This window comes from Astatotilapia calliptera, chromosome 8 (assembly GCF_964374335.1).
Source record: "Astatotilapia calliptera chromosome 8, fAstCal68.1, whole genome shotgun sequence".
In the NCBI taxonomy this organism is placed as follows: Eukaryota; Metazoa; Chordata; class Actinopteri; order Cichliformes; family Cichlidae; genus Astatotilapia; species Astatotilapia calliptera.
The window spans coordinates 4376120-4401692 of record NC_137429.1 but is presented as its reverse complement, the minus strand read 5'-3'; the positions used below and the strand labels follow the sequence as shown (position 1 = coordinate 4401692).

Genomic DNA, 25573 nt, shown 5'->3' with positions numbered 1-25573 from the left:
TCATTCATCCACTGAGCTGCACTATCACACAGAAGAGCCACCAATGGCCCAGATTTCCAAAGGAAGGCTCTGATTATAAAAGCAGCAGATTAATGATGGAGAAAGGAGCTCAGCAGGCAGACCTGCAGACCCAGATGAGATGGTGATCAAACCGAGTCTTATACTAAAAAAAAACAAACTCCGCACAGCTAATCCAAAGGGCCTCTGAGGAGAACGCAGCTCTTAAACAGCTCTCTTTCTTTGTTTATCATGTGAGCACCTACACACTTGCTGCACACTTCCAGCTTCACTGAAACACACTCGAGCATTATACCTACCTGACCATGCAGATCAGTGTTAAGCAGCATCAGGGCACAGGTGAGAGTGTGAACTGCATCTAAAACGTGGAAACACTGCGTTAGCTTTCTCTGCAAAATGACTCATCTGCGATTATGAAACTAGTTTTACTGGGAACTTGCATAAATACAAGTGCATCCTTCTAATGTGGTTTTAAGGCGAACAATACTGCTTTCATATATGCTGTTAATTTTTACTAGCCTGCCACTGCAGTCATTACACAAAACAAACACCACAGGTACTACAGTTAGTCCTGTTTATGTAGTAATCATTAACTGAATAAATGCATATTAATTTACCAGCTGCTGTGAGAAATGAAATGATCTTACTTGGTTATTACACCTGCTAAATTACCTTAAAAGGACCCATTATGCTATTGATCTACTGATTTCTTCTCATTTATTTATGCTGCGACTATTTAAATCTATAGGAAGCAAAAACAAACAACAACCCATAGACACATATATACATAAATAAATTTATACCAGCATTCACCTTCTGATGGTATCACTTTTGGGTTGCAGTCCAAGTAACGCCTGGAAAAGTGTGACAGCACCCTCTCCCTCTCCTGCGTCTCCCCCATCAGCGCAAACTGCCTGAGGAAAGTCCTGCAGCACAAACACAAAGTCAGCAGATGGTTGCTAAACACCAAAATGGTTACAGATGACCTGTTTTAAACTGTTTTACCATTAAAGTGCAGTAAAATAACAGATGTAGTGTTACATTACTATTAAATTTATTAGACTCTTTTTTTTTTTTAAACACGATAGTTGTACTTCTAGCTTTAGTGTTTCCATGAAAAAAACAACATTGCAGGGAAAAACAAAGTCATTTAAAGCTTCATCATTGTTTTCAGCAACTGAAGGTACTAATTCAAGCATGAAGTAAAATAAGATTAAATATAATTGGATTTTTTATATTTTAAGTATTTTCTTTTAAACCGTAGTCATCTCATGTATTTTTGGAGTCTAATTTTAGACTTTTGTTGTCCTTTATTAGAAGTGTTGAAATTAAATAATCAAATTCTTTTTTCTTTTGTTTTTAAATCGGACGCTTTATGTTCCTGAAATTCATCATTTTCATGTTCCACCACATCACCAAAATATATTAACACATGAAAATGCTGGAATGACTGAGTCACATGCTTCTGAAGTAGATTTTGTCCTTTTGAACATTTTAATTCATTTTCTCTGATTGAAAATGATTGGTGAGTTTATTTTCTCTTACTTCATGTTTCTGAATGTTTATTACGTACTTCCTGTTTTAATTTGATAGTGTGTGTCTGCTGTGCCTTTACTGTAGTTTTACTTCCTGTTTGTCATTTGATGACCTTCGCCTGTGCCACAGTTTTTCCCAGCTGTGTTCACTTACCAGATTACCCTGTGTGTGTGTGTGTGTGTGTGTGTGTGTGTGTGTGTGTGTGTGTGTGTGTGTGTGTGTGTGTGTGTGTGTGTGTGTGTATCATAGAGTTGTCTTCATTTAGTTGTAATGTCTGTTAACCTGTGCTGGTATCGTGTCTGTTGGATTTGGTTCAAGTTTTGCCTGCAGACTCTTCAGTGAACTTTGGATAATCTATAATCAAAGGCTTTTTCTTACGCAGCCTGTCTTTGTGTTTGTATCCTGAAAGCCAAACATACAATGACGCCACACTCTCACTCAAGAAACAGAAAAATGTTCTTTAATTACATTTTTTAAATCTTAGTGTAAAATCCTCTTACATTTACTTAAATACAAAGTACAAAGTCATGTGACAATTTAAAAACTGACTTAAAATAATCCTAATGTCTTTTTTAAGTTTAAAAAATACCATACATACTTTCATATGTTCATAATATTTCCAAGAGATTTAACACCAGGATGTTCTTGCTTTTAATGTTTCAATTAAGATATTAGTCCCTGAGCCTGGAAATTATGTTTTATTGCAGGTCTGACATATTTAATATGCTTTTGTTTGTCTTGAATCAAACATTGCCTTAATATTTCAGGCAATCCAGATAGGTTAAATGAATGAGTCATTTCTGGCACATAAATTGTTATTATTGTGCCGTGTTGGGAGCAGCTAGTTATCTCCCATCATGCCTTGGGGATATGTGTGGCTGTTTAAGATGTTTATTGTTTATGGTTACATGACTCTAACTGTTCTTGTTGATGCTGCAGAATAAATTCAGCGACAGTTATTGTTGATGGAAAGAATGTAGTACCATGAGTGAGCTCAGGCGACCCTCTGAAGCACAGTGTAGTATAGCTTCAGTAAATTCAATAAAGAGCTCCCCCTATCTGTTTGGAGTAGAACAACAGGCTCAATCTCTGTGTGGCTTCTCTGTTGTTAAGACTTCTCAGTTTGCCACATTTCTTATGCCAATTATTATTATGCAGATTAATTAAAGCAACACTATGTAAAACATTGAACTTCCTTAAAACAGGGGTGTTGAAAGATTAGAAGCTTAAATGTTAAAGAGTTAAAGTCCCAGCTTTTGTATATGTAATGTACAAGGAGTTTGTACAGAGAGTAATCTGTTTGACTTTTTTCTTGAATGGAACATTTTTACACAGTAAAAATGTTACACTGATTTTAAATCCTGTAGATTATTACTTTTTCTTGAGCAAAGTTCATAAAGAAAAAAAAACAACAAAAAACCTCACAGTATTGGTTGTTTTTCAGTTTATGCCCAGAATGAATAAATCTAATAAATAAAGATAACAAACATAAACCTCTTTAACAGCATGCATGTTTATGCTGTCAATAGTCTTTCACTGCAATTTCACAGCTGGCCTCTAGAGAGCAGTGTTTACCAGAGGAGGGCAACCACAAAAGAAAACAAAGACATCAAATGTGCGTTTTTCTCTCTAACTGGGATCAGCATCACAGAGAGAGAAGAGGTTTACACCAATAATCAAATGCTTTGTTGATTTTAGGGGAACTCTTGGCCATTTTTCAGTAATCTAACATCAGGCGTCTCTGTCAAAGTAAAAACTGGTTTAACTGTGATTTCTTACCGCAGCGCCTGGTCCAGAGTTAGGCCTGTGAAATTGAAGAAACTCAAATACTCTTCTGCAACCATGCGACTGAAGTCATTGCTGCAAATAAGCAAACAGAGACACAGTAGAATTATACGCAGGTTTATTAGGAGAGAAAATAACCGCGGGAAGAAGCAAAGAAACTACAGCGATCATTAAAACTCAGAGTGTCAGTCAAACACTCGGATGGCAGCTTTCTCAGCTCGGTGAATGGGCTCAGTTTGGGCTGTCAGTCAGTCGGCGTGCACTGGCACAGTCAGATTGAGATGCAGACCGGAGGCCAGAAACACAGAGAAGAAAAAGGGAGGAGATTCCCAGGGTGCAGCTGTCAGAAGACGAGAAAACCCTTTAATCCCAAATTCTTTCTCATCAGCACGAGCAAAGCAGCTGACAGACTGACGGGCTGATCGAGCAGCGGAGGAATGCAGATCTGCTGTAACAGGGGAGCAGAGTAATAAATGTGCAGGAAACTGAATTTACATGGGTCACAGTTTAATGGCTTTCATTAAATAAAAATAAGATGCTGCAGGAAGGAGATTTTTACATTCATCTTACAGTATGATGACACGCAGTAACCTCTTATTGTTATTTTTGATTTTTTAGTGGCAGTAGTAATACTGTAGAGGTTGATTTTGTTGAATTATTATTAATAATTCATGATGCATATGAATATAACATAAATGCTTGGTGCATTGCATTGAACTATCTTAATTAAACTACAATGGATTAGTTTGATTGCCTTGCAGCCCAACCTTGGCCTCCAATCATGTTTGACCAGGGTATGTATGCCTTCTTCCATCTCAGGATCACTAAAATTAGACACATCCTGTCTTAGAATGATGCTGAAAAACTAGTTTATGCACTTATTACTTCTTGGCTGGACTACTGTAATTAAACATCATCATCATTATTATTAGTTTGTACTAAGAGCTCCATAAGAAGCCTTTTAGTTGATCCAAAGTGCTGCAGGTGAAGGCTGATAGAGCCTTGTGGCTGAATGCAGCAGCTTACTTCTTGCTGAGGTGACGCGCTACATCCGACTTCCTGAAGCCGTCCAAGTTGAAGAGACGTTTGGCCAGGCGTTTGGCCGCTGCCACATCGGCACGATGGCTGCCGTTGGTCAGGGTGTCACTGCTGCCCAGGCCCAGCCTGTCGCTGAGGTCCTGGTCCAGCTCGGAGTCGGTCGCTAGACGGGCCTTCTCCCTGCTAAGGGGTAAGATGGGAAGGTGGTGGTGTAAGACAAAGTGGAAAGAGTTATTAAAATCAGGTGCTGAGAAGGAAATAAAGAACATTATGGTTAACAGAAATGGTGAATAATTCAAAGGGACAGTGCAAAAAAGGATAAAAGGGGGAACAAAGAATGACGCTGATATAATAAACCCCATAAATCCAGTTTATCAATAATTTAATGATATTAATGTTTCCTGTGTAAGTAAAGAAAACGAGACCAGATAAAAGAGAGATGAAAACAGCGAGCCTGATCGGGGAAAAGCAGCAAAAAAAATGTAAAAATGTGAAATAAAATAAGAGTAAAGACACGTGATGAATCCTGAATGTGCTGGAAACAACCGAATAAACAAGCTGAGCATCACATACATCAGAACATATGCAGATCTTTAATTTTATATTCAAACACAGCATGCCGTATGATTATGTAGTTTATCAACTGCATTCAGAATCTCCTCTTTTGCCAGCTTTCCCACTTTTGTTATCACATCCTAATTAAGCCCCTTCAAAGCATTAGCCAGTTCAGAAGTGTGAAACTTATTACATCTGAATTATTCCTGTGATAATAATTTAAGCATGTTATGTCACACTGAGCTAAAAGAGAACTACTTTTCCATCCTCTGCTTAAAGATGAATGAGGTCTCTGAGTTCACTTGCCGAAAACTCAACATGACTTTGGCTTTTTTGTTTTTTGTCTGTGCCATCTAGAGCTGCGTGGCCATTCTGGTCACGCCAGAGAAAACAAAGACAGTCCAGCAGCCCAGAGATGTAATCCAAAAAGAAAGAAAGAAAGAACGAAAACACTTCCTGAATAAGGCGAGCTCTCACTTGGATCTCTCGGCATGAGGAGCGAGCCAAGAAAACCCACAGGCTTCGCTTCGCTCATTCACACATTCTCATACTGTACATGAGTCAGGCAAATCACACCAGAGCAAACAGGGATTAAAAACAGAAAGCCACAAGGGTTCAAAGGTCAACTGTGGTTTCACAAAGCACACAGAGGATCAGCCGGTAAAATGTTTACTGAGACTGAGTCTGAGGTCCTTGTGTTAGCATGCTAATTTGCAGTAAACACAGTGCAGTTTGGCAGATGGGCACCTTTATTTTGAAAATATTTTTATTTTGAGTTTTAAAAAAAACAAGATAATGGAGAAGTGTGCATTTTTACTAGATTGTGATCCAAGATGAAAGTGGAAGGATGACTACAAGTGGGAGGAGTGAATGCCTTATTATTTCATTACTTTTAAAATAGAAAGAATTTCCCAAATCTGGAATAAAGTGTGTCTTTTATTATTATTTATCATTACCTCTATTTTAACAGGAAGTCCAACTGAGATCTCTTTTACATTAAAGACCTAACCAAGATAGGAGCCATAAAAGCTGAAACGTCTAAAAAAATGCTACAAATACAACATAAAATATTTAAATTATTTCATGTTCGAAGTGCAACCGCTCAGAGGAGCGTAGCTGGTAACTGTTGGTACTGGAAAGAGAATAAATGGGTTTATAGAGGAAAATATACCATTTGTGTTTTCTTTGAGCGGTCAGTGATGACCAGTCCACCAGATCTCTTGTTGTTTTGTAAATTCTACAGCAATGGAGTCAATAGATGTTGAGAAAATGAACAGAATCAGCCCATCGCCGTAGAAAAATGTGAAGTAGTGGCTGAAAAGTAACCCCATCTGTGGTCATAACTCAAACTTGGATCTCTGATGTGCTCTGCTCCGACCTCTAAATGTGGACAAGAATCAGTGCATATGAGGGCAGACAGGGACGGGGTCATAAAAATCACAAGAATGATCAATAGATTTGTGACACTGTGTTGGATAAAATACAGAGTGAATCTAACCCTAATGGAAAAAAAAGAAACTAGGCCACCATCTCCCAGCAAAACTGATTTTTTTTACTGTTTAATTTTCCATCTGTTAACTGCAGAAATTTGTGCACCAATGCTTCAAACAGATACTCTGATGTGGCCTGCTGGTACAGGCTGCTAGAGGAAAAGTCGGGGGGTCTCTTAAATAATATGAGTTCAACAGCTGTTAAGACAATCCACTAAAAGCCAAAACATGTCAGCCTGCTGCTAGCTTTAGATACAAGGTCAGGGGATCAACAGGAATCGTGGGCATTCACGACCCGGGACCATGAATGTCCCAGAAGATGCTGAAATAGTAAAAGAAGTGATGACCTGCTGGTGGTGCTAGAGCTGAGGAAGAGTGAAGTCCTCTCTCACTAGACTTCAGACTCCACGATGTCTGAAGTGCATGTATCCACAAAACATCGAGTAATTTATGGGAAAGTTTAAATAAAAATCCAAACGTGAACCCAACAACTCAAAATCCCTACAAGAAATGGATATTACAATCTAAACCGATTTTTTTAAAAGCTCATTTAAAGCTAATTTACCAAACAAATAAGGATATTTCTTTATTTGATTGCAGCTATTTTTTATTTTTAAAAAGTCTATTTTGTATTTGTGTTAACTACAATGTTTTTTTTTCACAGCTAGATTTAGTTAACTATAATACCTTAGTCCACACCACATTTTCATATAACAGTCTCTTCACAAGGCACCAACATATTTTCATCAATACCAAAAACATCAACCGAGGTTTTAACCTCAGGAATGTCTACACCCATAAACATCCGATAAAAAGTGCAAATGTGAACCCAACAATTGATCAACTGAAGCAAAAGTGGAAAGAAATATGTATTTTTTAACTGAAAGTTAATTAACATTTAGTTTAGATTTATTTAAACAATTAAATAAGAATGAAGTTCACTAACGGTTGAATAGATGTTTTTAAAACAAGATGCAGTGTTCTAATACTTTTTATGGCACATATAAGTAAGCCTCTCCCTGGGCCTTCAGCTTTCTTCCTGTTAAAACTGAGTTTTTTGTTTCCACTGTGCTGATATAACATCTGGGAGTCGTGACTGTTCAAAGCCTGATGGTAATGGATGTCTGGAACTTTATAGCCCTCCATGCCAGAAATTTACAATGACATAAAGTTCTGAACCATCCCGCGATCAGCCGTCATCACTAACTTGAAATTAAAAGTCCAAAGCGAAGGAAAAAGTTGGGCAAACGTCTCGATGTTCACGAGAGCTACATGGGCAGTCAGACAATTTTCCCAGAATTACTGTTATCTGCATATCTGCACGTCTGTTCCACAAACATGATATTCAAATGTTCACATATACACGACAGACAGGTGAGACAGGTTCCTGGGTGTTGACCTACCTGTGGCAAGACCGCCTATTTTCTAAGTACCTCTCCTCCCCGGCTGCAGACGAGCCCTGACAACAGAAGACGGCCGGCGTCCTCGCTGGCGTCACATGGCCGGCGCCTCTCCTCTGACCGCTCGCCCGACTGAACCTTCTTCTCCCCCTCGCCTCGTACCCTGAACGCATCGCCGTGCACTTGGCAGGCCTAATGGAGGAGAACACCTGCACTCTCTCCCAGGAGGCCAGCAGGCTTTGACGCTCCTCTCCCGGGTTTCGAGGCTGACTGAGACTTCATGGGTGCCTCCTTTCTTTCCGTCCACTTTCTCACTCTCCCCCCGTGTTTGCTGTCATTTGATCCTCTCAGCAAGCCTCCTCTCTCCCCCCCAAAGTAAAAGAGCTGTTTGTCCTGCAATGCCTCTCGGACTCTATCTTTTCCCCTCTGAGTCTGTTTGCTGTTGTTTCTCTTCCCTCTTTTCACTCCTCCCTCTCTCTTTCTCCCTCCCTGTTCCACTGTGTAAACTCTCACTGTCCCCTACTGACCTTGGATTCAAAGCATGGCATGAGACTTGGCTTGTCTTTTCCCTAAAAAAAAAAAATCACCCTCCTGCATTCATTCCTCTCTCCGTCTACACGCATCTCCAATTACACGCACTTGGCATGTCCATCCTTTGAGTGTTGTTCAAATTGTAGTTTACCTTGTTTGTGATGTAAGCTTTTTTTTCACACACCTACACAGAACACCAAAAGTGTGAAGTGTCAGGTTTAAACTGCTGGGTGTGTGTGCCCAAACGGTTTGCTCTGCTGCCTCGGGCAAAGAAAAGGTGGCCTTTTGTCTACATCTGTTTACAGCATACGCTTCATCTGGGCCTGCAGGAGTGTTCATAATTATGAGATTACGCCAGCACTGTAGCTTAGGCTCTGCCACCTGTTAGCATTGTCCCATCGAGAGCCAGCACAATGCCGAGAGGGCCTGAGAGAATTCCCAGTGTCAACCTCTGCTTTAACGGTGTCCACGGATAATTGAACCCCCTCTCAGTCCACTGGGCAGCTCGACACAATGAGCCACTGTCTAATGGTACAGAGCATCTGAAAAGGGTGATGTGAGGGAAGGAGGAAGAGGAGGAGTAGGAGGAGAGGGAGGAGGGGAGCGAAATTCCAACTTTTATCAAAGTATGGACAAGCCTTCAGGGATATTTGCCTGGCCGTCTCACTCCTGGATTCCACAGCTTCAGGCCAGCAAGAGTGCGATAAGATCAGCACTTAGCAAACATTTGCCTTCACTGTTTAGTTCATCAGGAAAAAATCTGAAACTAAAGTACGAGTTCAGGTTTACAAAATGAGACAAAATGAAGCTGCTTTGTTTTGTAAGATTTTGACTATGAATCCGCTGAAACTTGAGACCGATTCCTTCCTTGGACACACAAACACACTAAAACACACACTGTGATCGGGCTGCAAGTCACACACCTGCAACATATTACGCTCACTCTTTCCAAACAGCACTCAGCAGCAAGACTGCTGTCCTCTTACGCCATCTTGTGGCGAAAGCAGCAGCAGTGCGCTCACTCCACCTCTGCAGTGCTGTCACACTAAGTTAGGGTGACATTCACAAAGCAGTCACACATAAGCAGAGTTGGAGACACCGAAAAGCAGAAACAGGTGGAATCTGTCACATATACCGGCATGTGCGTGTCAGGGCTATCTGCATTCAGATAAACACTCTGCAGAGAGACAAAATGAAGTCTTTGGGACAGTCAAGGTGAGTCTCTCGCTGCTGCAGCCGCCATCTGCTGTGCATCACACTTCACGCACACACAAACCCAAAGAAAAGGGTGCATGTGCATGCACAAACACACGCACAGACAGATGGATACACCCATACACGGCTGGCAGACAGCAGAGGGACCACAGGCGGCCTTCTAACGACCTTCACTTTAGCATACTCGACTCTCCAGAATAGCACTGCTGCAGTGCTCTGTGCAGGGAGACAGACAGAGGCAGAGACGCTCGTTAGTCTGGAACCTGACAACAGTCCATTAACAGGGCTCTGACCTCAGATAGGAGACAATCAACGCTGCATTAGAACTGAATCTACTTCAGAAACTCTGTGATTTAAAACTCCATTCAGAGAGAACAACTCTGACTTTTCATCCACATAAGACAACAGTGGCGGATGATCGCAGAATCATTTCCATGGTAAAGAGAAACCCCTTCACAGCAGCCAACCAAGTGAATAATACTCTCCAGGTGGTAGGCATATCAATATCCAAGTCTACCATGAAGAGAAGACTACATGAAAGTAAATACAGAAGGTTCACTGTAAGGTGCAAGCCACCCATAAACCTCAAGAATAGAAAGGCTAGATGGGACTTCGCTTAAAAAAAAAAAAACATCTAAAAAAAAAGTTCTGGAGAAACATTCTCTGTACAAATGAAACCAAGATCAACCTCTACCAGAGTGATGGTAAGAAAAAAGTATGAAGAAAGTGTGGAACAGCTCGTGATCCAAAGGATACCACATCATCTGTAAAACATGGCAGACACACAGTGTGATGGCTTGGGTGTGCATGGCTGCCAGCGGCACTGGGACACTAGTGTTTACTGGTGATTCGACACAGGACAGAAACAGCTGAATGAATTCTGAGGTGTTCAGAGACTTACTGTCTACTCAAAGCTAAAAGCAGTCAAATGGATTGAGAGGCGTTTCATAATACAGATGGACAATGACCCAAAACATACAGCTAAAGCAACCCAGGAGTTTATTTAAGCAAAGAAGTGGAACATTCTTACATGGCCAAGTCGGACACCTGATATATATGTATGTATGTATGTATGTGTATATATATATATATATATATATATTAGGGGTGCAACGATACACAAAATTCACGGTTCGGTTCGGTTCTTTGGTGTCACGGTTCGATATTTTTTCGATACAAAAAAAATGTTCATGCCTTCTTAATTTGTCATTTATTAAAATTATAAATATATATTTTAACTCAAAAGTACAGTTTTTAAATTTAACCCTAACCCTTGTACGTGTTTTTTATTTTGACAGCGAATGCGCACCTGCGGACCACTTATGTGCAGCCCTGGTTATTTAGCTCATCATATTGCAGCCACAGAAATTCTTTTGTCCATGAAACCATAAAGCTGCACTTTCTTTTTGCCTTATAGTCTGATTTGTCATAACTTCTCCGTTTTGTGGTAAGCTTTTCTTTGGCTGTCACTTCTTCACCCTGACCTGTCTTATTTGGCTCAGCAGAACTGAAATGCTTTTACACGCTCACTCACATAAGCTCAGCGATTCTCTGCGCGATCAACCTCTCACATGTTTAAGCTGCGGGAGATTTCACTTGTCATGTTTGCATAGTAAGCTAACGATTAATAAGACGATGTCAGAGGAATTGGTGCGCAAATTATCATCACTCACAGATCAGTGCTGTCGCTCTCTATACACAGTTCACACGATTGCAAAGTGAAAGCAAAAAAACAAGCGCAAATTCAAACGCGATTTCAATATGTCACATATTGACAGTGGCTCACCGATGCCAATGACATAATTACCCAGCTACATTTCCGAAAGAATGCAAAAGCATTGACATATATTTTTCTTCCTACAATAGCCCGACTGGAAAAATCGCTAGCTCCGGGAGGTCGGGCTAGCGATATTGCAAGCCCTGTATCTGATTGAGGAATCACTCATCTTTGGAAAAGAGAGTTTATTACAGAGAAATGTCTCTTTCCAAAATAAAAGCTATACTATCCGCTTCTTCTGGGCTATATTCTCAGCAGCATAAGGAGAATCATGTGCTAACAGCTGTCTAAATGACTCGGCTAAAGTTAGTAGCATGCTTGTTGTTTTTGTCTTTGCACTAGGATGATGTTGGTGTAAATGTGCAGTCATATTCGTTGTGTTCCCACTAGTGCTTTCAGGTTAATCTCGTTGAAATGACCTTAACGCCACAACACGGCCAACACGTTAACGAGCTAACTGTGCTAACACACTAGTTCCCACCCATGTAATTGAGCATTGTGTGGCACATCCAACATACTGTTTTACTTTAGTCCATGACTCGCTTACCTTCAGGGTCATATGCCACATGAAAACCAAAATAATTCCAAACACCAGATCTGAATGAGGGTGGGGGAGGTGCCCTGCGCTCTTCCTTCTGACGATGCTGTCTGTGTTGAGCGCTCAGTGGATCTGCGCTCGACAGTGCAGCCTAGGCAGAGTAGTCGAACTGAGCGCTCAACACAGACAGCATCGTCAGAAGGAAAGTTGATAAAATAAATTACAAATGTTGTATTGTTCGATACATATGCCTACCGAACCGAAAGCACTGTATCTAACGGTTCAATATCGATACGAATATCGTTGCACCCCTAATATATATATATATATATATATATATATATATATATATATATATATATATATATATATATATATATATATATATATATAAACGCATTTTATATTTATGATATTTTATGTTTCATATCTGTGGCACATCACACACCATCTAAGGTTGCTGTAACTGTCATTTTATTGTGTGACAATAAAGGTTCTTGATTTTGAACTTCCAGACATGTGAAGTGCATGTTAGAAATGTAAATGTCTGCTATAACCTGACAGCCCCCTCTTAAACTCAGTGTGATGTCCTATTGTGCCGATGTGCGAATGAGCTGCTCAGCTAATAGTGTGGTGTGTTGACCTTTTACTTTTATGTGAACTATTTCCTGCTGTGTGATACAAGTTTTACAAAAACTGTAAAATATCTGGATCTGATTCTCCTGAAATAATCAGAATCTGTCCGTGTGGGAAAACAGCTTATGACCGTTGGAACATCTCCTTCCAAAAACCCAGATTAATCTCCTGCTGGAGCAGCCTCCCCTGCCTTCTGGTTTCAGGCTCTCTGCCAGATCCTGGCTTCAGGGACTTTCCGCCGTTCAGCCACAGGAGCGTTAGTGAGGTCCGGCACTGATGTTGGCTCATAATGCCAGGCTGGGTGGCAGGTCGGGGTTCGACTCAGTGAAAAAGTCAACTTTAAGCATATTAGACGGACCTGGATTTGTTTGTTGTGTGTTGTAGAATTAGTATTTAAAGGGAAAAGGATTCAGAAATACAAAAGATAAGGTCCTGTTTACATACTGTAGCTTTGCCTGTCCAGAGAGGTTTATATGATTATTATTTCTCAAGTGTAGTATATATATATATATGCTCTGCATAATGTCATAGAAAGAGGGATCCCTCCCTGATACAGTAAGTTGGCTTATAAGAAGATGGAAAGAACGCTACAACAGCTTATTTCAGGTAGAAGATGAACTGATGGGCTGTACTAAGCCCACTATATGATAAATTAGGCTTTGAACTACAAAGTTGATGCAGCAGAGTGAAAGAATTAAGATACAGAGATGCAATGGAGCACTTTTAGTATCACTATGCTGACATATTAACTCTGTTTGCACTTGTTACATGTTGTGCGGGCGGATCGTAAATGGACACTGGAGACACGTCAACGTTTACAGCTGTGTGTCCAAGGAGTCTCCTTGTGTTCAGATTTCATTACGGTATGTGTCACTTCTTCTCATAAAAAAATGGCCTTCGACCGGCGAATTTATCGCCAGTCAAGAGCGAGAGCTAAATTTAAAGCTTTTGCTCATGTTGACATTGGAAGGTGAGGTCATTTCAGAGAAGCAAAAAGGAGCACGAACAGATGAAAATCGGCCCCCACACCCTGTGACGATGGTGTATTTTCCCCTTACGGCTCCTTCAGGACACATTGACCTTAACATGTGAAATAGATCCTTCCCCCTTTTCATCAGACCCTGATCTCAAAGAGAAACGGCGATAAGCCTAATCGTTATCAAGTTTCTGTTCTCTGTTTGTGGGTTTGTGACGTGCTCTGTTAGTCAGAATAAGGTTGATGTTTTGGGGGATTGTATTTCCCGCTCTTCTGATGTGTTTTACATGTGTTTCCTGGAAATCAGCTGATAATAATGGCAGTGAAGACAAGTTTGGATGATTATTTCCTGAGTAGTAATGGCCTGGAGCACAGTAGCAGTGCAGGAGAAAATGAAAGGGGTTTTCTGTAACCACTGGCACTGTTTGAATGACCGGTTCTTAAACAGCACTTTTCTCCTCTACTTGAGCACCAAAGCACTTTATACTTCATGCCTCATTTACCTACTCACACACATTGATACAAACACTTTTTCTGCATCTAAGTGTTTTATATCTAACATTCATGCATCAGGAGCAACTGTGTTTGGTATCTTCCCCAAGGATCATTTGGTATGAAGACTGGAGCGATCGAACCACCAAACCTGCTCTACCTCCTGAGCCACAGCCCCCAGCTGTACTTTTTATACTCTGATTAAGCGTTAGACCCAGTGAGGAGGTGGCATCTTGTTGTGAAGCTGTTTTCTGTAGTTTAGAGTAATTTTCTCCCTAGTTTGGTTTAATCAATAGCTTTTTTTGCACCTCTCCTCCTCTTAAGATCCCATTGAAAGTGATGCAGAATTTTTCAGAATCCTCCCCCAGATTTTTATACGTAAATAACATCTCAGACTCACCAAAAATACTAATCAGTGAACTTTCCACCTGACAGGTGATCTCACCTGGGTAAGGAGAAGGAGGGGTTGCTGTACCAGCTGCTCCCCAGCTGTGAACGCTCCTGCCCTCTGGGCGGGGTATCATCTGATCCGCTGCTCAGCCTCTCGCTGGAGGGAGCTCGGGTGGCATCCGAGTCCCCCGTCACAGTAAAGATAGAGTCAGACAGACTGGGCCTCTCATCGTGCGCCAGCGGGGCGAAGCTGAGCTGGACGATCTGCCTGGCGCTCTGGCACACGGGGCCGTGGATAGCGGGTGTTAGTGTGGGCAGGTCAAAGGTCAGGACAGTGTGGGTGCTGGAGGTGAGCAGCTCCTCGCTGTCCAGGCTGTTGTACGACGTCCCTTTGGCTCGGTGCGACTCCATGATGCTCTCAAAGTGGCGGCTGAAGGTGTCCTCTGTGGCGAGGCGGGGTCCGGATACCAAGATGGGGGATTTCAAGGCTGGATGGTGGTTGTCGAAAAAGGTTTCCACTGGTCTGAACAGACAGGATAGAAAATAAAGAAAAAGAGACTTTTGATAAGATTTTTTTTTTCTTTTGCCAGAACGTAATTTACTGAACTGTTTAAAGGTGTGACTTTTACTTCCTGATTATGACCAACTTGAAAAGTAGGTTAGGGATGAGATCCCTACATTTAGGTCAGGGGAACATCCCGCATCACCAGAATTCTCCTGTTTGTGTTTACAGCTTCACACAAGGCGTCTGCTCACCTCTTCAGAAGGTGTCCAAACACCTCAGGCTCCTCCTCAGCTGCACACTGCTGCTTCCTGCTGTCTCCCTGCATCCTCACACTTGCCCAGCTCACCATTTCTTCCTCTTCTTCCTCTTCCTCCTCATCGTCTTCTCCTTCTTCCTCCACAGCTCTTCCTTCCCTCATCGCCTCCTCCTCCCCATCTGTTCTCCCATAAGCCAGCCCTCCCAGAGGGCTGCTGCCCGTCCCTGAGGTTCCCTGCACGCTGCGGTTGCTCCCAAATGCAGAGTCGGCGTCTTCCTGCTCGGCCAGCAGCACCTCGTCTATGTCCGTCTCACGGTAGCATCGAAGCGGGACAGCGTCCAGGTCAGTTTCTGAATACTTGAGTGTCCTGCGAATGATGCCCGTTTTGGGCGATGTTCCTATGACGGCTGGGGGAGGGGTCACCAGCTCTACCTCCACGTGCTGCACCTCGTGGTTGGCTGAAAGCAGAGGCAGGGAGGATGGCGGAGTAGGGGTGGGAGACTCACTGGAGTTACCACTAGGAGGAGCTGTGGAGGTTCCCTCTGGAGAATCTGCAGAGGAAGAAAATCAATTATGATCACTTAAAAGGCATATGTGGTTTCTGAGGACAATGTAGAGGTGATTAGCAGTGTGCCACTCCCCTGCTTACAAAGACTGGGTCATATAGAAGTCTATGGAAAAACAGCCCAGAAGCGCCTTTATTTGCGACCTCAGTAACACTTTCCTCATAAGTTTAAAGCCTTAATCGTTATGACTGAATGAATTTTTATGACTGCAATGACCAAAAGTCTGTTCTTCCCCTTTTCAATATACACTGAACAAAAATATAAACGCAACACCTTTGTTTTTGCTCCCATTCCCCATGGGATGGACGTAGACACCTAAAATTCATTCCAGATACACAATATAACCATCCCTCCCAAACAGTGGTCACAAATCAGTCCAAATGTGTGGTAGTGGGCACATCTGCTATATTGAGATAATCCATCCCACCTCACAGGTGTGCCACATCAGGATGCTGATCTGACATCATGAGTAGTGCACAGGTGTACCTCAGACTGCCCACAACAAAAGGCCACCCTGGAATGTGCAGTTTTTTGCGCTATTGGGGGACCCAGAACCGGTCAGTATCTGGTGTGACCACCATTTGCCTCATGCAGTGCAACACATCGTCGCATGGAGTCTATCAGATTGTCAATTGTGGCCTGTGGAATGTTGGTCCACTCCACTTCAATGGCTGTGCGAGGTTGTTGGATATTCGTGGGAACTGGTACACGCTGTCGTATACGCCGGTCAAGCACATCCCGAACATGCTCAATGGGTGACATGTCCGGTGAGTATGCTGGCCATGCAAGAACTGGGACATTCTCAGCTGCCATCTGCCCTGAACAATGTGAACCATGATTCATCCGTGAAGCGCACACCTCTCCAACGTGCCAGACGCCATCGAATGTGAGCATTTGCCCACACAAGTCTGTTACGGCGACGAGCTGGAGTCAGGTCAAGACCCCGATGAGGACGACGGGCATGCAGTTGAGCGTCCCTGAGACGGTTTCTGACAGTTTGTGCAGAAATTGTTTGGTTGTGCAAACCAATTGTTCCAGCAGCTGTCTGGGTGGCTGGTCTCAGACGATCTTGGAGGTGAACCTGCTGGATGTGGAGGTCCTGGGCTGGTGTGGTTACACGAGGTCTGCGGTTGTGAGGCCGGTTGGATGTGCTGCCATATTCTCTGAAACGCCTGTGGAGACGGCTTATGGTTGAGAAATGAACATTCAATGCACGGGCGACAGATCTGGTTGACATTCCTGCTGTCAGCATGCCAATTGCACGCTCCCTCATTGCTTGTGGCATCTGTGGCATTTTGCTGTGAGACAAAACTGCACATTCCAGGGTGGCCTTTTGTTGTGGGCAGTCTGAGGTACACCTGTGCACTACTCATGATGTCAGATCAGCATCCTGATGTGGCACACCTGTGAGGTGGGATGGATTATCTCAATATAGCAGATGTGCCCACTACCACACATTTGGACTGATTTGTGATCACTGTTTGGGAGGGATGGTTATATTGTGTATCTGGAATGAATTTTAGGTCTCTACGTCCATCCCATGGGGAATGGGAGCAAAAACAAAAGTGTTGCGTTTATATTTTTGTTCAGTGTATAACATCAGAATATTTACAGCATCAAATTTGTATTCTATTACTGTCAATTTATATACCTTTGATTGATCAAGTTACATGTTAAATTGATGATCCATCCATCCACTTATCCCTTTCAGGGTCACGGGGGGCACTGGAGCCTATCCCAGCTGTTATAGGGCGAGAGGCGGGGTACACCCTGGACAGGTCGCCAGTCTGGCAGGGCTATAGGGCTACTAGCTCTTAGCATAGCTTTGCAGCTGATCATATGTCTGAAGCAAGCTATTTTTGCTCCTCCCCCTTTAAGACCATCCTTCGTTTAAGCAAGCTTTCTTCTGATTGGTTCCCCTTTGTAAATGGTAGGGAGTAGAACACTGCCTTCTTGCATCGTGCTGCCAAACACAGTTTTCTCAAATTGTGAATGTTATGGTTTACTTTGCAAGTTCGGTAAAAAAAATTCTTTTTTTTTTTACTTTTTTCAAATATTTCTATGATGATAACAATAAATAAAATTCACAGATATCCTTGTTGAAACTAAAATGTTTACAATAAATGGGAGAATTATATTAGGAAGCGCCCTGATTTTATTTTCCTTAGTTAAACAGAAAAGCTTTTGTGAAGAAATCCCTGCTGCTGTTCCTGTATCAGCTGACACATCACACCTGAGTATGTTTCCCTGAGCGACAAACTGCGACATTGAAAGCAGTACTGCTACTTCACTAGCTTCTCTATCTCTGTGTGAAATGTTCCCATGAGAGGAAGGAAGAACATGAAGGCAGAACGTGCAGAAACTCAATATAAGTAAGACAGAAATGCTCTCACGTTTCTCCCCCCTGCCAGCAGCCTCCTCAGCAGGGGTCCCGAATAAAAACTCCCACTTAGCACGAGCGATCTTCTGACAGTGCAGCGAGGGCACGGGCGCTGCACATCCACTGTCCGTCTGCAAGAGACACACACTAGCTTAGAGGCTAACTCTGCAGTGCAGCATTAATGGGCAGGAGGGGAAAAGGTGGTTAGCATACAGTCAAAAATCCAAGTATGCCTTCCTTCCTTCTTTTTTGTTATCAGCAGAACCCACCTGTATTCCTGAGGTGGCAGCCCCGGTCTCATTGCTCTGGTGACTGGACTGGCTGGACTCTGGGGACACACAGTCCCTGTCTCCCAAGCTCCCCGTCACCCCGCTGGAGCTCCGTGAAGACGACCCTCCCATAACGCCATTCTGCTCCCCCTCAGGAGGCTCTTCGGCCCTTCGAGAACGAGGCTGCAGTGCTGCACCATATCCCTCCCTCTCGTTACCTTGCTCTTCCTCATCACAGCCCTCATCCTCCTCTCCAGAGTCCAGCACCACAGGACCCAGAAGAAGGATCTCCCTCCTCCTCTGCTCAGCCCGCTTCTGCTGTGCTGTCGGGCTGAGAGGCCTGCGGCGCTGCCTGGATTGTTGATCAGATGTTTGGACCCTTTTAGACTGTAATACGGGGTCGGGGCTTGGCTTGGGGCTGTTTTCCACGCCATTCCCCCACTCCTGCCTGGAAGTCCAGCTGACCGGCGCCTCCTCAACACTTTGATTGATAAAGAGTCTGCGAGCGAGCTCTGTGCAGTCCCCTTTCTCGAAACAGCTTGGATCTCCTCTCCTGTCCAGGCCTGGGGACCAGGAGTCTCCAGTGTACTGTGGCGGCTGACGGCGATGCAGGGTGGGGGTATCTGGCGGTCGGAGCTCAGCTTGGAATAGCCTCGGGTCCCTAATGGGTGAGCTGAGCTCTGTGGGAGGATGAGAGGGACGAAGGACACGTGAAGGAAGGGCGGGGGAATTCTGAGTGGCTGATAAGATGGAGCTCTGCTGCATTGTGTCATGATTAGTGTGACAGTTTGTCTCTTGTGATCGTGAGTTTTCAGGCTGGTGTGAGTCTGTGTTGTCGGTTGCTGGCGTGTGTTGTTGGTCGTTTAAAGGGATGTTCATTCTGAGCGTTTGCTTAAACTGTTGTGCATTTGGAGCGGGTTCTCCAGAGTTTGAGCTGCTTGTGAGCTCTCCTAAAGGATTGTGCAACGAGGACCTCCTCGCCTCTGTGAGAACTGAAGATGCTTTGGTGGCCTCTTCAGGACTGTGAGCTGGAGAGGAAGATTTGCTGTTGCTTAACTGGTTCAAACCGTCGACTCCATTATTGCCAAGTTGGAGGATTGCGCCCTGCGGTGAAGTGCTCATATTGCAGGTCCTCTTAATGTGTCTGTTGACAGCTGGACTTCCAGTCAGAAGAGGGCTTTGGGGCTCAGGGGGCCCAGATCTCTCAAGCGAGGACTGCTTGGACTGCGAGGATAGCTGGTCTGAGGCTGGGCTCCAAGGCAGCCCACATGGAGCCAGATCTTTGGGGTTTACGCTGATGTTCTGACGCTGAACGGGAGATCCAGCCCAGGACTGACAGCGCGGTTGTTGGTAGTAGCATGAAGCTGAGGTGTGCTCAAGTGCGTGGGCCAGTTTAATCCTCAATAAGGGGGATCCAAACTCCTCTACAGCCCTCTTGGTAGCTGCCCTGCCGATGGGGTCAAAGTGTGGCTTGCAAAGGCCGGGGGAGAACGTCTGCTGGTGACTTCCTGGACTCTGGAAAGTCAGCTTGGGACTGGAGCTGCACGATGAATCGGGACTCCCAAACCAAACTGGGTCGCTGAGGCGTTTTCGAAAGCTGGAAGACGTGGACCATTCCTCTTTGGCTTGTCTCTCGCACACAGAGTTGCGTGGACTCTCCACTTTCTTCACATTTGACTTCTCGACGTAACTGAAGGTGACCACACTCCGCTTCCCGTCGCTGACTTCCTCTTCATTAAGTCTCTTGCGAATAGGAGGGGTGTGAGGGACACTGACTTTTCCCGAAGAGGTCGCTGGTGAAGAGTGCAGGGGTGAGCTCCAACGCTTGCTGATCGTAGGTGAGCTGCTGGTTTGCTGGAGCTGAAAGCTAACGGTGTTTCGAGAGGGAGACTGGCCGTGCGTGCAGTCCTGAGCCAGGTGGCGAGCCGTGGAGGCTTTGCTGACGATCTGGCGTGTCGTCTGGCTCGTTAGCTGAGAGAGGAGCTCCGCGGGACTGTCCTGAACCGAATGCCCCTGAGCAATCCCTTCTTCACTCTCCCTCTTTCCTCCATTCTGATCTGGGGCAGACCTCACTTCCACATACAGATGAAGGACTTTTCCAGACTGGGACATGACCTCCTCTCAGCACGTAATGAGGACACAGAAACAGAAATGGAGCAGAGAAAGAGGCAGACAGGGTGGAAAGAGGGCTCTTCTTTGCTCTTTTTCTCTGTTTTTGTCAGTTTGGATGTTGTTTTCCTGCTGGTGGTGGGTGTCAGTTTATTTTTAGACGGTCTTTCTTCTCCCTCCTGTGTGCACAGCAGAGACACACAGGCTGAACGGCCAGAGGACAAACATGCCCGCGCGACGACTCCAGCAGCTCCCTATTCTTCATACCTGTGAATGAAAGAGAGGAGCTGTTGTTATCTTTATGCATCCTCAGATGACTCCCGATACACACTGGATGATTCAGTATTTACGATGCCCAAAGGGACCAAGCATCAGCTTACTCTCTGGAAACCTACTCACACGTTTCGGAAGTCTCAATTTGTCAGCTGTGTTCGATGCTTTCTGTAACCGCCATCTAGACACAGTTCACTCCTAAACTGTGTCAGCTATTTCTGTCATTATTCATGTAAACACTGGAGCAAGTATAATGAGTATCTTCCATGAGTGCCCTGTTTTCTCTACAAATTCCCACGATATTGTGCCTCTCCTGTGTTAATGGTGGCCAGCTTTTTCCCCTCCTGCTTCCAGTGTGATTTCATCCACGTTTTAATTTGCTGCTTCTTTCTGAACATTTTTTTTTCATTCCCAATTATTTTAAAAACTATATGTTAAAACACTGAATGACCTAAAAGAGACTCTTCAAAGTCAGTGATGTTATGTGGTGCAATTACAGAGTTAGGTCCAGAAGTTTAAGACAACAAAATGAAACAAATTCCTTTTTTTTTTTTCGTGGAGTTTGAAAGAGTTAAGATGTGACTGAAGTACAGACTTTGAACTTTGATTCAAGGGTTTTAATAAAAACATTGTAGCTATACAAAGTACCCAATTTACAGAGGCTCTAAAGTAACTGGGGAAAATAAGTCTAGAACCAATGGAGAACACCAGCTGCTGCATATCTTCCTTTGAGACTAAAGCCACCTTCAGCTGCTGATTGTTTGTGGGTCTCTATACTTTCTTGGCCATCTTAGGTTGTTTATGCAGTTTGGTTTGGGTCATTATCCATTTGCACTGTGAAGCTCTGTCCTTCAGGATTCATCCTGCTGCTGTTTCTATCAGCAGTCACGTCATCAATAAACAGTAGTGACCTGCTTCCACTGTCACAATCAATCAATATGAAGCAACAACTCTGAGTAAAATGAAACAAATATGAAAAACTATAACAAATTAAATGTTTATTAATTAATAATTAACCATTAAGGAAAATGTGCCTGTAAACAGACAATTTGATCAGATTCAATTCATTGTAACATTTTACACTGTAGTTAAAATGTTACAAAACAAAACTACATGGAAAATGCATGTATGCATTTTGTTTCAGTTTAATGAGTCTGTCTGTGGCTCTCTTTGGTGAAGGCCTGTGAACGTAATCAATTAAAAACGGGCAAACCGAGAACCATTAACTACCTGGATAAAATCTAAATACACACACACACACACACACACACACACACACACACACACACACACACACACACACAGAGAGAAATAACAAACTGTTGTTCTGATGCCGAACAGTATAGACACAGCTTGGCAGTATTTTAGCTGCTGAAGTTATACAGTGAACAAAAAGGGGAGAAATGTACTCTGTGTACAACAAACTACTGTTGCTGTGGTAATGGCACCTTAAAATAGTTTCCACTGTATGACGCACAAGTGCACACAACTAAGTCTCCCAGATAGTTTTAGTGACTGCATCGGTTCATATAAAGTCAATACAAATAATATGTTTAAAGTGTGCACACTCGTTTCCTAAACACGTGCTTCATGAACAAGAGAGTTGAAGAAGAGAGTGCATGTGGGGTGGTGTGGGTGGTGGAAACCAGCGTCAGAGGTGATTTGTGACAGAAGGTTTCCAAGATGGCAGTGAGACCTGCTATGATGTAAGGTTTGGAGATGCTGACACTGACAAAAACACATGAGGCCGAGCTGAAGATGTTAAGATTTTCATTGGGAGTGAGCAGACTGGGATTAGTAATGATGAGTACATCAGAGGGACAGCTCAGGTTGTTATTTAGAAACAAATGTACAGCAGCAAGGCTGAGATGCTTTGGGCATGTGCAAAGGAAAGACAGTGGATTCAGTGGACAAAGGATGCTGGATATGGAGCTGCAAGGCAGGAGGAAAAGAGGAAGACCTCAGAGAAGATTCATGGTGTAGTGACGGAGGACATGCGGAGGGTTAGTGTGACAGAGGAGGATCCTGGGTACAGGGTGAGACGGACACAGATAATCTGCTGTGCTGTGAACAGGATCAGTCGAAGAAGAAATGTATGGTGTGTGTGTTAAAAACACCGAAATACCTCAAATTTAGCACAATGTGGGGATGCAGAAATATAAAATGTAAAGCTCAGTGAAAAGGAAGAAAGGAAAACTACAGCAAGGTGTGATAGTCAACCTGAAGACTGTATGTGGCTCCATGAGCTCACACTCCTGCAATAAACCAAAGTTCTCTGATGGTTAAGTGGAAAGAAACGATGGAGTCTCCTCATGATCAGGTCCTCATCATCTCCCTTCTCCACTCCAACCGTTCACGGCAGATGGCTGCCCCTCCCTGAGCCTGGTTCTGCAGGAGCTTTCTTCCTGTTAAGAGGGAGTTTTTTCTTCCTGCTGTTGCCAAGATTGTTGAGGTTTCTATATATTATTGTGGGGTCTTTACCTTACAATATAAAGCACCTTGAGGTGACTGATGTTTTGATTTGGTGTTACATGAATTAGTTGAACTTTATCTTCAGTGGACACTTTGATGATATTAACGCTGCAGGATTTATTTGCTAACTTTGTTCCCTTTACACTTTGTCGCTCTGCTTTTATTGTTACATCAAGCTTTCCACCTCAGGCAGTTGTGTTTTTCTTTTCTTTTTCAAATATTTTCTTTTTTTATGCAATTGATTTTTATTGTAAATATGCATAAAACAATGCCATGGTTCCTGGGTTGTTTTGGAGGCAGAGCTTGTATGACTGTACGGTGCAGCTGCACTGCTAAAATCTCAGCCAAAGAAAAAGGCAAATAAATAAATCAAATTTTCAATTGGAGACAAATGATAGAAATCAAAATCAAAATCAAAGGCCTCTGTTATTTCCAATGACAGATACTAATAAAAAGTAAATAATGCAGCTTTTTTATGATGTCAGAGAGAAAATGAGCTCATCCTGTAGAGGAAGCAGGAAATCATCCCACCATGTCCTCTCCCACTCTCTGAAAAGAGCCGGTGACGGGGATCGATTTACATTCTGAATAAAACAATTAAAGGTTCTGGACTCACGGGAAAAATGAGAAAATGAGGCAGGTTCAAATGATTCATGGAAACTCTAATCGGATTAGCGTGATCAGATTTTATTCAGGAATCACCATGACACTGATGCAGCGATGATGAAGAGGACTTTCTCTGTGCAAAGATATTGAATTAAGTAATGTTTAGTTCCTGTCTGTTCACTGACAAGTCCACCATCAGATCCAGCTGGCTGCTCAGCCATAACATGCACATGAAGCTAAACCCTAAGCACAGAAATCTCTTTGTTATTCTCTTTGTTATAGTCCACGTTTTGTCTTTCGAGCTAAATCTCCTGGCGGTTACTCATCTTGGCCGAGCTGACTTCTTTCCAGTCGTCTCCATTCTGTTTAACGTTGATGCAGAACGACTTTCCACGCCAGTGACGACGCAGACAACAGAACTCTTGTTTAAAAAAAAAAAAAAGAAGTCACTCAAATGAGGACGGTGAGCTGCCAGCAGTGACAGATTGGAGCTGCCTTATGGTAGCAGTGGGAGAGAACGTGCACGCTCATAACTGAAGCCGACAGAACAAAGAGAACTTGTAAGTTGGCACGCCGAGCGACCAAACTTTCCCTCCCTTAACCCCAACTCATCATTCTGCCCTCACTTCAAAGACATCAGTCTCACCGAGCTGACAAATTCTCCCTGTGACGTTTAATTATTTCTGCATGCAACATTTGTTTGGATGTTTGCAGCAGGTTTGAGCCCTTATGTGCAATATTTGATAAATCCTTTACTATTTGTTGCGGATGGCAGCATGAAGCTTCATCCACAATAAAACGTCTCTGTCTTCGTGCATTTCACTGCCTCTGCATTAGTCACATTATCTGTCATTTTCACACTTTGCAGCTAGTCTTCCCACAGCTACACTACTCACCGCCAACAACTGGCCTTTGTCCAGTTGTTGGTAGCTCCCCAGGGGCCTCTGTAAAAAGGTGTGAGGAAGACAAAGTGGCTCCTTAGCTCTAAATATGACAGAACTGGCTGAGACTAAGGCTACGTCCACACTAATGTTTCATTTGAAAACGCATCGTTTTCTCTCCGTTTTGGCCTCCCGTCCACACTGAGACGGCATTTTCCCCGAAGGAAAACGTTTCAATGTGGACACACAACTCTGTGAATACAACTGAAAACGTTAGTGTGGATGCGGAGTGTTTTCAGACGAAAACGCCATTTTCAAATCTATCCGGGCTAGTGTGGACGTAGCCTAAGGTGGAAGAACCTTATCCTTGAGGGCTAAAGCCTAGAGACTGGTCTGCAACCATCTGGCAACCACCAGTCATGGGGGAAATTTGTTTTGGACAATTGGTTGCAAGTGGTTGCCACAGGCTGATGGCAGTTGTTGGGAAAATAATTCCTAAAGTCTCAGTCACTCACACCTACAGATTGCTCAGTGAGCCCCTGGCAAAATGTGTATTCTCCAACCAGTTGGCAAAAACCTCAGCCCGCCTGCTTTGGTCTCTAGCACTTAAACACGAAAAATTGCAATCAATTGCAAACAAAGCAATTCCTATGACAGTTCACATAATGAGAGTCAGCAACCTGCAGGAACCACTGACAACCAGCTGGAAATTATTGCTCCCGAGAAACCAGTAGCTGTATCACATCAGTGTGGCGGACAACTATCACACATGATAAACCTCATTAAACAGATTTTCAGTAACTAACACATAAAAATGCTGAGCTCTTTTTTAATGTAAATATCCGTTTGAGGCACAGATCCTCAGAGATCATCTGTGCT

The 25573-nt window shown here is 43.3% G+C and overlaps 1 protein-coding gene across 2 annotated transcripts in view; it reads right to left on the bottom strand.

Moving 5' to 3' along the window:
- The window catches only part of LOC113028038 (uncharacterized), a 100143-nt gene that overhangs the window by 51194 nt on the left and 23376 nt on the right, over positions 1 to 25573 (bottom strand). For both annotated transcript variants that reach the window (XM_026177998.2, XM_026177997.2), the window contains exons 2-9: positions 18354 to 20729; positions 18098 to 18215; positions 15134 to 15689; positions 14433 to 14900; positions 4366 to 4560; positions 3334 to 3414; positions 832 to 944; positions 318 to 376 (exon numbers count right to left, since the gene is read on the bottom strand). In XM_026177998.2, coding sequence (XP_026033783.1) covers positions 318 to 376; positions 832 to 944; positions 3334 to 3414; positions 4366 to 4560; positions 14433 to 14900; positions 15134 to 15689; positions 18098 to 18215; positions 18354 to 20465 — 3702 coding nt within the window. In that variant the 5' untranslated portion in view covers positions 20466 to 20729. The remainder of the gene's footprint in view (positions 1 to 317; positions 377 to 831; positions 945 to 3333; positions 3415 to 4365; positions 4561 to 14432; positions 14901 to 15133; positions 15690 to 18097; positions 18216 to 18353; positions 20730 to 25573) is intronic.